This window comes from Monodelphis domestica, chromosome 7 (assembly GCF_027887165.1).
Source record: "Monodelphis domestica isolate mMonDom1 chromosome 7, mMonDom1.pri, whole genome shotgun sequence".
Lineage (NCBI taxonomy): Eukaryota > Metazoa > Chordata > Mammalia > Didelphimorphia > Didelphidae > Monodelphis > Monodelphis domestica.
This window is the reverse complement of record NC_077233.1, coordinates 265,135,087-265,146,964: the sequence shown is the minus strand read 5'-3', so window position 1 is coordinate 265,146,964 and position 11,878 is coordinate 265,135,087. Positions and strand designations below refer to the sequence as shown.

Genomic DNA, 11,878 nt, shown 5'->3' with positions numbered 1-11,878 from the left:
ATATTTTGTAAATAGGTATAGAGCTATGGAGATAAGACATTATGGAATGATTTTTGAGTTGTTTATTTCGGTTTATGGTTGGGGGTTTTGGTTTTATAAGATTACTCACTTACAAGAAATGAATATTATGGAAATACATTTGCATGATAATACAAGTATATCCCAGATTAAATCATCTGCCTGCACTAGGAGGGGGAGGGAAGGGAGGAAGGTGATAAATTCAATCATATAACAGAAAAATTTGTGTGGCAATGTATTACATATCATTGGCAAAAAAAAAAAAGACAAGAATGCATTGCAGCACTCAAAGTTGTATTGCCTTGAGTAAAATCTCTTAAGCTCCCAGTATCCCAAGCAACTCTCTAAGACTATAGATTATAGAATTGACAAGCTACATCAGTGAAAGGAGTTTCCATACCTGGAGTTCTCTCCATAGAAAACTCAAAGGTCCAGACAAAAATAAGAGCAATTTATGCATAATGGTTTCTTTACTAAGTCAATCTAGTTTGTCCCAAGACTTTAACCATAAAGACTGAATCTTCCTTTCCATCATTCCAATCACTCCTCAATCTTGAGGAGTAAGGGGTTCTTTGAAGAAGAGCTTGCCCATCTCTTGAGAGGTCACGCTATTTGACTCTAAATCACAGGAAATGTACTAAGTTCACCCAGTTACACAGTGTGTACACTGATTCTGAAATTACCAGATGGAGCAGGGGAGATTCCTTATTCCGTCAAAATCAGTTATTGGCTTTGCAATATATTGGAGAGCCAAATAAGAAGCCAAATGTTCGAGCTGAGTAGTAACATTGCCACATCTATAGGTGCAAATTATTCATTTGGCCACGCTGAGGAGCAGGCATTGCATCTGGAGGCAATAGAGAGCTGATGAAGTTTCTTGTGCTTTAGGAAGATAATTTTGACAACTCTCTGACTGCAAATTAAAGATAAAAGAAGGAAGAAAAGAAAGAAGGAAGGAATTGAGTAAGTGCTTTCTATGTGCCTGACGCTGACAGAATATCATTTTATCCTCACAATGGTCCTGAAATGTAGGTGTTAGTTGTTGAGGAAACTGAGGCCAGATTTGACCCCAGGATCTCCTTTCTCTAGACCCGGCTCTTAATCCACTGAGTCACACTAGCTGCCTCCTTCAATATCTCCCATAGTTGATGGATAGTTCCACTGGGTTTTACATGTGTCATTGATCAAGTATTTCCATATGATTAATATTTGCACTAGCATGATCATTTAGAGTCTACATCCCCAATAACACATGTGATAAAGGAGTTATTTTTCTTTTATGTTTCTATTTCTACAATTCTTCCTCTGAATATGGATAGTATTCTTCCTCATAGGTCTCTCAGAATTGTCCTGGATCATTGCATTGCTGCTAGTAGAGAAGCTCATTACATTCAATTGTACCACAGTGCATCAGTCTCTGTGTATAACATTCTCCTGGTTCTGCTCCTTTCACTCTGCATCAATTCCTGGACGTTGTTCCAAATCCCATGAAATTCCTCCAGTTTATTGTTCTTTTGAGCACAATAGTATTCCATCACCAACATGTACCACAATTTGTTCAGCCGTTCCTCATTTGAAGGACATCTCCTCATTTTCCAATTTTTTGCCACCATAAAGAGTGCCGCTATGAATATTTTGGTACAAGTACAAGTCTTTTACCCTATCATCTCTTTGGGGTACAAACCCAGCAATGATATGGCCAGATCAAAGGACAGGTAGTCTTTTATCGCCCTTTAGGTATAGTTCCAAATTGCCCTCCAGAATGTTTGGATCAATTCACAACTCCACCAGCAATGTATTAATGTCTCAATTTTGCCACATCCCCTCCAACATTTATTACTTTCCTTTGCTATCTGTCATGTTAGCCAATCTGCTAGATGTGAGGTGATACCTCAGAGTTGTTTTGATTTGCATTTCTATGATTATAAGAGATTTAGAACACTTTTCATGTGCATATTAAAGGTTTTGATTTCTTTATCTGAAAATTGTCAATTTATGTCCCTTGTCCATTTATTAATTGGGGAATGGCTTGATTTTTTGTACAATTGATTTAGCTCCTTATAAATTCGAGTGGTTAGACCTTTGTCAGAGGTTTTGTTATAAAGATTTTTTTCTCAATTTGTTGCTTCCCTTCTAATTTTGTTTGCATTGTTTTTGTTTGTGCAAAACCTCTTAAATTTAATGTAATCAAAATTATTTATTTTATATTTTGTAATTTTTTCTAATTCTTGCTTGGTCTTAAAATCTTTCCTTTCCCAAAGATCTAACAGGTATACTATTCTGTGTTCACCTAATTTACTTATAGTGTCCTTCTTTATATTCAAGTAATTTACCCATTCTGAGTTTTCTTGGTGTATGTAAAAATTAAATTAGTTTCTCTACTAAAAGTATTATATTTTTAGAGGTTTATTAAAGATGATTAGAAATCAAGGAAATAAGAAAATATAAAATAAGAAAAGCATATGTCTAGGAGGGCTGAATAGCCCATTCAATTTCACTTACTACATCTTGAGAGACTCGTGTGCTTAGAAGTGGAAGCAGAGAGAGCCAGTAGGCAGTACATCCCCTTTAAATAATAATTTGTGATCTTCACTCAGGTGAGGTTTTAGGGAATTCTGGAAACTGCCAAGGACTTCTGGGGATTTAAGTCTGGAGTCCAAATCTCCATTTTTACATTTCTCCATTTGATCCTATTGGGAAAAGTTTCCCCAAAAGGATCATGAAAACATAATCAACTTAAAGATTACAATAATTTGAGGAAGAGGAAAAAAGAACAAAACCAATAATTGCTAGGCGCATTGACAAAAAGCCAGTTAGGGGGCAGTCCCCTTTGGCATGAAAGTAAACATACAAATAAATGTTCAATCAACCACACCCAAAGTTCATTCTTGATCTTCTCATGCAGCTTGTGGTCTAGAGGCATCTTCATGATGTCTTCTCCAAAGAGTTCAGTTTCTGGATTCAGGGAAGTGATTGAAAAAAACAGGGATCATTTAGGGATGCATGGCTGAGTTATGAGATATATGAATCAATTGGCAAGAGAAATTAAAAATACATCAGAAAAATTCAAATAAAAAAAGATAATTTCTGGATGAAAATATAGACTATCAAAGTCTAATGTGTAAAAATTCCAAGTAAAGGAAAAATAAATCTATATCAGGTCTTGAATCAGAGCCCAATTAAAATGATATAAGCAAGTAAGCATTTACCCAGTCAGTAGCCAAGACTACAGAAAGTTTGCCACACTATGAAAGACGGAAAAGGGACTAGATTATAGGAACCAGGTTAGGAGCCAAGTTTGGGATACTCATCTGTAAGTATTTTCACGAAGAGTGTGGATACAAGGAAGGCCTACGTCTTAATGTTTGTTAAGTGTTGCAACCTTGAGTCTTCACACTAGGTTCAAGTCCTTTGTATTGGCTTAGAAGTGCATCAATCCTTACTGGATTGTTTTATTTGTTGACCTGTGGCCTCTTTTGGCACAATTAATGTTTAGCTTTGCTTCTTTGCCCCTTTGAAATGGCTCTTTTTGTATATCTAGTCCTGGAATCAGACAGAATCATTAAGCAAAGTCCCATAAATTTTTTTAAACAATTAGTGGCATCATTTTTACAATCTCAAGCTTTTGGGCATGCATTGACATTATAGCAAATGTATTTTAAACTTATAATACTGCAAAATTAAAAAAAGTTAAAGAAAATCTTAATATTGGTGACTTGTGCTTCAAATATAAAAAGGAGAGAAAAAATAAAAAACTGAAATAGTATATTGCACATGCAAGAAAAATATAATAATAAAAATTTTAAAATTCAAAAATGTAGCTTATAATCATTGATACACTGTGTCAGCTAAGAAAATATAGAATATAAGGCTTTCTCACAAAAAAAGAGATCCATTTTCTCTTCATATCTGGCCATGATCCACTGTGAGTATAAGCAAATGAATTTTACAAGGTAACAGCTTTTTTTTAATAGAGAACAGTAGTACAAGTATGTAGGTATAAATATCCCCAAAATTCTCAATAGTCCAGTTAATTACAATAACAAACAAACCAACGATCATATTTAAATTAAGTTGCTGTGTGGAATTTTTAAAAGCCTATGAACTGATGGATATTTGTCACAATTTTACAAACTTAGCAAATCTTTCAACCTTGTCAAATGCATTTTTAAACAAAGTGAAACTTATTTTGGGTTCAGAACATCATCAACAATTCTAGATATCATTCTGGTGGAAGTGAAGTGAGCTGAAGAGTTATAAATGCTCCTCTTCTTGGGGAGCCACTCAGGGGTACATTGGGATTAACTTCCCAGCTTCTGTTCACATTTTTCTAAATGTGGGAGTTGGGGATTATAATTGTATTTCACTTCAGCTACTAAAATGGACCTTACCTCCTGTTAGGGGCAGGCAAAATGACCAGAGATTGTTAAAAAAGTTTTTTCTAAAAATCATGTCTAAAGAACCCTTAAAATCAATTTGAGATACTTAGCTCATTAAATTTCCCAACAGTTGTTATACAAATGTAGCAATTTTCTGATGGAGTCCATCTATCCTCTATGTGACAATTAACAAAGTCAAAAATAGAAAATCTATTTTTATATGGGTTTATTCAACAATGTTTGTTCAGTGTAGTTATAGGGGGAAAGCAACATAATTTAACAGTATTTAAAACCCAGTACATTAAAATGATTCAGTATAACAGAATAGTATTGAATGCATTAATATATGAACTTAAAATCACAAAGTTAAATCTTAAACAAAACAATCAGCAAAATGCAATAGAATACAGGGATTTTTATAAAACATTGGAGTCTGAAAAGCCTTAAAAATATAACCTCCCGTCTCTTTAAGTTCCTTGGTGTTTTTTTTTTTAATTATCCATTTAGATGCCTATTTTCAGAAGGCAGAAGATTGGTAAGGGGTAGGCAATGGGGGTTAAATGACCTGCCCAGGGCCACACTACCAGGAAGTGTCTGAGGCCAGATTTTAGGCTCTCAATCCACTCAGCCACTGAGCTGCTTTCCCATAGTGAGGGTGGGTTTTTGGAATCCCAAATTTGGCCAAAGAATTGTAGGGAGCTGAATTTTTCTCCTGAATCTCAGGTGATATAAATAAAAGTATCAGGGCAGTCAAAAAGATATCCTTTTAAAGTAGCCATGCTTATAAGTTCCTGTTTGGAAAAGTCTCTTCATTCTTTCCTTCTTTCTCCCTCACTGTGATGTCCTGCCCCCAGTCCATGTGGAGGCTAATTGTAGCCTAAAGAAAAAACACCCCTGTTTTTACCAGCTGGTGAAAGTGAGTCCTGGGCCTGGGGCAATAATCGATCTGCTTGGAGGCCAGAGTTGGTGGGCTGGGCATTTCGGGACTGGGAGAACAATATGGGTCTGGATTGAAGGCAGTAGCCGGGTGGGTCTGGGACCAAGTGAGCAGGCAGGAGTTGGGAGCTGGGAGCGGGGAGTCGGGAAGCAGGCAGGCAGGAGTGAGATGAGTCAAGAGGCTTGCTAAAAAACCTTGGAGAAATGTGGCTTAAAAAAAAATCTAGGCAGTAGCTATTAAAAGCTGAACTTAGTCACAGTAGAGAAAAGATTTAGGAGAGTTAAGAAGATTGAGGTTATTTTGTCACAACCAATGTGGTCAGCCAAACTATGAAAATTAAATTAGTTTCTCTACTAAAAGTATTATATTTTTAGAGGTTTATTAAAGATTATTAGAAATCAAGGAAATAAGAAAATATAAAATAAGAAAAGCACATATCTAGTAGGGCTGAATAGCCCATTCAATTTCACTTACTACATCTTGAGAGACTCGTGTGCTTAGAAGTGGAAGCAGAGAGAGCCAGTAGGCAGTACATCCCCTTTAAATAATAATTTGTGATCTTGCACTCAGGTGAGGTTATAGGGAATTCTGGAAACTGCCAAGGACTTCTGGGGATTTAAGTCTGGGGTTCAAATCTCCATTTTTACATGTAGCCCCCCCCCCCTTTTCCTTCTACCTGGTCTCTAGGATTCATTCATCATCCCTGAGAAGGGGCTCTTCCCATTCCTCTTCAGGAACTGTTTCCTCACCTTTGGCTCTACCCACAGCAGCCCCAATGCCAGCTCCCACACCACCCCCAAAAGCTGTGGCACCCACTGTGGCCCCTGTGGCCAAAGCTGTAGCCTCAGTAGTAAAAACAGCGGTTGCCACACCAACTCCCACTATACCAAACCCCAGGATACTAGCTCCCACAACTCCACCCAGGGCAGAAGCCTGACCAAAGAAACGCATTTTATAGGAATCCTGGAAGTCCTCAGCTTTTTTCTGAATCTCTTCCTCAAAGCTGTTCATAAGTTGTGTCTTCCCTGGGCCCTTCAAAGTCATTCTGAGATTATCCAAGACAAAATCCTTCTTTTGTGAGAGGCGTTTCCGCATGTTTTTAGGAAGAATCTTTAGAGCACCAAACATGTTCTTTGTGGAAGAATCCTGAAAGTATGGAAGAAGAAGCTGTGGCTGCTGGCTGAGCACCTCAGCATTCTCTCCCTGAGCCCAAGTCTTTGCTATTCAGATTCCTTTTATTTTGAGAATTCAGGTATTCTTCATCTCAGTTCCCTTTCCCTACTAGATGAACTCCATTATGGTTTTTTTTTCTCTAAGAGAAAAAGTTTTAATGTTGCCTTTTATTCTTTCTATCTTACTTCTTTTTTACAAAGGTATGCCCTCGTGCTGGCGCCCAACTTACCAATTTCATCATCATATTCTATACTGTGACAGAGACTGGCACTAGAGAAAAAGCCATGCCTCCAGTGAAAGGTAGAAGCCATGTTTGGCCATTACCATTGTGGACAGAATTCAGGATGGTTGAGTGGAGGCCACTGATTTTATTTCCTTTGGTTGCCTTTGCTTCTGACTCAGATCCATTTGTAGCTAAGCCAGAGATAATATTGGAAGTGTGTTAAATTGTCCAGACCCTAGATAATTATCTAGACTAGAAAGCTTTGGATGCTCGGTCAGTCATAGGGTCCAAAAATAAAGACCTGCCTTTCAAAATCTTAGCTTGAACAGTCTTCTTAGATTTTGTCTGGGGGTGGTAGCTGGTCAACAAGCATGACTAAAGAGCTATCAGCCAGTCCTTATCAGACAGAAGTTTTAACCACTCTTCACTAGCAGACTTAATTTGAAGTGGCTAAGCTGGCTCTGAGGAGATTGTGGTTACTGAGGGAGACAGGAAATCTGGTGGAGGAGCACCCATAGAGAGGAATTCTGGTCTAGTAAACCCAGTAGATTCTCCAGGGTACATCAGTGATCACTTTAGAATACAGAGGGGCAACTAACTGCCTTTGACGCTTTAAGATCCCTGATATCCCCTGGTGAATTCATGTGTAAAAATAATAGCTGTGCCTAATCACTCAGGTGGCCTGTATATTTGTATGATAAAATACCCTACATTCATGGAAGGAATATTTTGCTTTGAACTAACTCTATCCTCTGGATGCCTAGGGAAAAAGTAGAAATATCAATGGGAATCTATGAGTTGTGAGTAGATGTTGACCCTCAGAGTATCTTGTATCTGGAGTCATTCTTCGGAGAAGCTCATATGGGAGAAGGACAATTAAAACTCTGAAGGCTCACCTGTTCCTTTATGAAGTCCTCAAACTCTTTTCTAGCATCTTTAATCATCCTCATGTTGTAGAGCTCAGTAGTCATCTGTTCAATGAAAAGAAGGCCCTCATGCATGTTGCCCTTCACTTACTGTCTCCATTTTGGAATTCTGTTCCAAGTCCCTCACCCACCTTTACTTTCTACTTAAACCTACTCCAACCCCATGTTCTCTTGAAGACAGATACTGACTCCTTAGATCGGTTTCTCTTTCTAGAATTAAAACCCTTCCCAGAACTAAGAGCCAAGACTCTACCGAATCAAGCGAGGAAGAGAATCCAAATTCTTTCTTCTTTACCACATCAGAGAGTTTCTGCAGATCAATTCAAAGGGATAATTAGGAGTTACAGGAGAAGGGACAGGTGGGTATAAGATTCATTGAAGTTGGGGAAGTTGCACATACCAAGATCTTCTCAGCTAATTCTCTACCAGTGAGGAAATTCCCAGTTGACCATCTTGTCACATTCTGGACCGCTGAACTGCAAACGTCTGTGATGTAGGCTTGTAGATGCTCACAGAAATCTGGATCCATGTCTAAGAAAGAGAAGATGTGTGATCCTGGGAAACTGGAGGAGTCAGGAATAAGGTGGCTGGTGTTTAGAAGGGAATCAGAATGGTGGTGAGGAGAGATCAATTACACTTTGGGAAGAAGTTACAGGGACTTCTGGATAAAGAGGAAGTTACCTTCTGGATTTGCATTGCCACTGCATGCCACTTTTATCCCAGGAAATGGCAAGAGGTAGCAGCGGGTTTGTTTACTCCTAAACGCCTTCTGAATCCTGGGATATTTGTCAGAGATTTTCTGTAGAAAAAGCAAGACCTCAAGATGGTTTCAGCCAGGCTTCAGGTGGTGGCTTCTTTCTCCAACCAACATTCCTAGGGCCCTCTCCCATTTTGAATGTTCCACTACTAATTTTCTTTCCTCCCTGAACCAAGACTGGATGTCCTTCTTTCCTGTCACCCTCCAAACAGCTGCCAAATTGATAGCCGTAAAGCACTGGCTCTATACATTAATCTCGATGGCTTTCTTTTGACTCTAGAATTAAATACAAACTTGTTTGGTATTTACAACCCCTCACAGTCTACCTTTCCAGGTTCATTATATTTACTGCTCTTTATATCCTCTAGGACCTAGCCTTGAATTTGCTGTGTCTCTCCCTCCTTACAGCCATCTCAAATGACTCCTCCTAAAGGACACCTTTCTCATTCAACCCAGTTGCTAGTATACCCCCACCAAAGATTTTGTTTATACTTATATGTGTACCTGCCATCTCCACCACTACCGTCATGAAAATGTAGGTTCTTTAAGGGCAACTTTTTTGCTTTAGATTCAACCTTCCCTAGGGTACAGGCCCTGCTCAACAGTAGGCATTTAACGAGTGCTTCTTGAATGAATCAGTCATTGAATCAATTGGCAAATGGTCCCACTTGCCTGCATCACATCATTCATGTGTGTTTCGCCTGCTTCCTCTCCAAACGTAGGTGGATAAAACCAGTCCCGGACTAACAGATCCAGATGCTGGGAGAGAAGAAAAGGCAAGACAGTTTGACAAGTGGATTCTAAAGGACGTTGAAGTCTCAGGATAAATGAACTGGGCAAATTGTGCCTCACCTGTATTGGTTCCATCTCAAAATATTTTCCTATCTCTTCAGCAATGTGCAGGAACATCTAGTAAGCAGATACAAGTTAAGGCTCTTTTTGTCACAGAACCAAGGTATCCTTAAACTCTAACTAACTCTCTCTTCTCCCTCTCTCTGTCTCTGGCTCTGGCTCTCTCTGGCTCTGTCTCTGGCTCTCTCTGTCTCTGTCTCTCTGTCTCTCTGTCTCTGTCTCTCTGTCTCTGTCTGTCTGTCTGTCTGTCTGTCTGTCTCCCCCCAAACCCCAAGAAAATCTACTGGTTCTCATAGCCACACTCTGAAACCTTGCTTAGTTCTTTAGCTCATACCATTCATTTCTTCTCTTCCCCTTCTCCTGCTGGAAGTTATATATATCCTCACCTCTAGATGATCCAAATCTGTTTCCTTCAGCATCCGAGAGACATTGAGAATCTGGGGAACAAGGAAGACAGGGAAGTAGGCAGGGAAGCCAAAGGCAGGAGAGTTTCAGAAAGCAGGAACTCTAGTTGTTAGAACAGACACATTCTCAGAAAGGGATTATTACATCTTATGAGAGAAAAGGAAAATCAAATCTTGTCTATTAAAGTTAGGGGCTACTTTTAAAATATTGCCTCAGGGACTCTTTAGAGCCAGAAGATATTAAGTACAAACATAGAAGCTAGGGAGAATCGAGCCATCTTTTTCACTAAGCACACAGTGGCTGGTCCAAATTCAATCTCTCTGATCTAGAATTTTCATTATTTTTTTTCTTTATACAACATAGACATCAATGATATCATGATTAAAACATACAAATCATATCCACTTTAAATTGTATGACCGTGTGGATTTTTCTAACCATTTATTCCCAATTACAACAATATAGATAACAATCCTATCCCATTACGACATCTTTTGTAATTTTTTAAAAATCAAGATAATGAAAATATTTTCACCATTCCTCTTTGGCTCAGTGCCTGAGTTATAATTCAAATCTGGCCTAGAAATCCTACTAGGCCAGAAATCAGCTAGAAGGGGAGCTGTCTGAGAGAGAAGAACCCACAGGCTAGGGAACAAAATGCCTGGGTCCTAGGCTTTCACCTGAAAGGAGCTGAGCAGCATGCTGAGAGCAATGAGCTTGGCATTCATTTCCTTGTCCGTTTCTAGACTTATGGTCCCTTCTGTGTCCACAAGAAATACAGCCACCTAGAGGATAGAGGGGAGAGCCAGGGCATGAGGTCAAAGCTTGCCTGTGGCCCTCTCATCTTTCTGCCCTTCTTCCCTCAGGATTCTTCTAACCATCACCTGCCTCTCTTCCCTCTGTTTCTCTCCTCTCTTCTCTCTCTTATTTTCCCCCATCCCATATATCCACCTTCCATCTTCTTTTCCATCATCCACCCTTTACCTTATTCTGACTTTTGCCTCCCACTTTCCAACTCCCCAGTTCTGTCCTTTTACCTCTTTCCCCTTCTCCTTCAGAATAAATGGCTGGCTCCATATCCACAGGCCCTTGGTGATGCTTTGGGCTCCTGGTTTACACTGGAACCCCTGAGGAGCTCTTCCTCCTTTCATCCATTGGGGATCCTTGGACTTCTAGAAGAGAAAGTGATTAATAAATCATTTCTCCCCAGGGTTCAAATATCATTTGTATAACATTTCTCCTTTAGAACCCATTTTGCTCTCTTTTCAAAAACCACGTCTGGGTCTCTTAACCTTGAGCTTCTTTCAGAGACTTTCTGCCTCCACTCATTTCCCTTCTTCCCATGGTCCTGTCCTGTCCTCTCCTTCACTTTCTAGGCCACAGAACCCCAGTCCCAGATCTTACCAGACCCTGCAATCTTTGGATTAGATAGTTGAGAAGAAAAGACTTTCCTGTTCTCTGCTCCCCCGCGACAGAGATGACACAGACTTGAGTATTTCTGGCTTGAGGGTGATTCAGACACTGAGACAGAACATCTTGATCGAGGGTGAAATCCTTGGCGGAGTTAACTTGAATCAACTGCAGAGGTTTTGCTTCCACATTGGAAACATCACAGGGGGTCTGAGGAGAAGAAGGAAAATTCTGTAAACTTCCTAGTCTTCTTGGTCTTGACCATATAAGGAAAGAGTTCCCCTTCTGTCATCCTAACCTGTCTAGAAAGAACCCAGAATTCACAACCCTGTCCTGAATTGGGCAAAAAGTAATTGATTGAGTGCTTGCTTTATGGGAAACACTCTGCTCATGAGACCCAGAAACTCGTAAGATGGTAGAGCATCTCTGACCTGGTCTGAGTTTGCCCTCTGTTGAAGGGAGTTCATATTCTCCAACAAACCCCGGAGTCGCGTGTCTGGAACTAGCTTACTCCTGTCACAACGTCTACGGCACTCGGGGCAGCGAACTGGCCGGGAACCTGGGGCACCTGAGTCCCAATGACAGGTGATGCACTGAGCACAGAAGTTGTGGCCACATTCAATGGAGACAGGATCCCGGAACAACTCCAAACAGATGGAGCAGATGAGTTCAGACTTCAAGAAGTCCAATGTGCCAGTTAAAGTTCTCAGTGAGGGGTTTCTCAGAAGGAAGCTGGATCTAAAGGTACAGAAAGAGGTCTAGATGTGGGAAGAGCTGTAGGAGATAATGGGGGAGCTG

The 11,878-nt window shown here is 39.8% G+C and overlaps 1 protein-coding gene across 1 annotated transcript; it reads right to left on the bottom strand.

Annotated features, from left to right (window-relative positions):
• Nucleotides 1-2,408: 2,408 nt before the first annotated feature.
• LOC100016395 (RING finger protein 112-like) lies at nucleotides 2,409-7,961 on the bottom strand. Its single transcript, XM_007497968.3, has 3 exons — nucleotides 7,910-7,961; nucleotides 7,627-7,701; nucleotides 2,409-6,480 (listed from the first exon to the last, which is right to left on the bottom strand). Exons 2-3 carry the CDS (start codon nucleotides 7,699-7,701, stop codon nucleotides 6,025-6,027), a joined length of 531 nt encoding a protein of 176 aa, XP_007498030.2. The 5' UTR covers nucleotides 7,910-7,961; the 3' UTR covers nucleotides 2,409-6,024.
• Nucleotides 7,962-11,878: the final 3,917 nt, after the last annotated feature.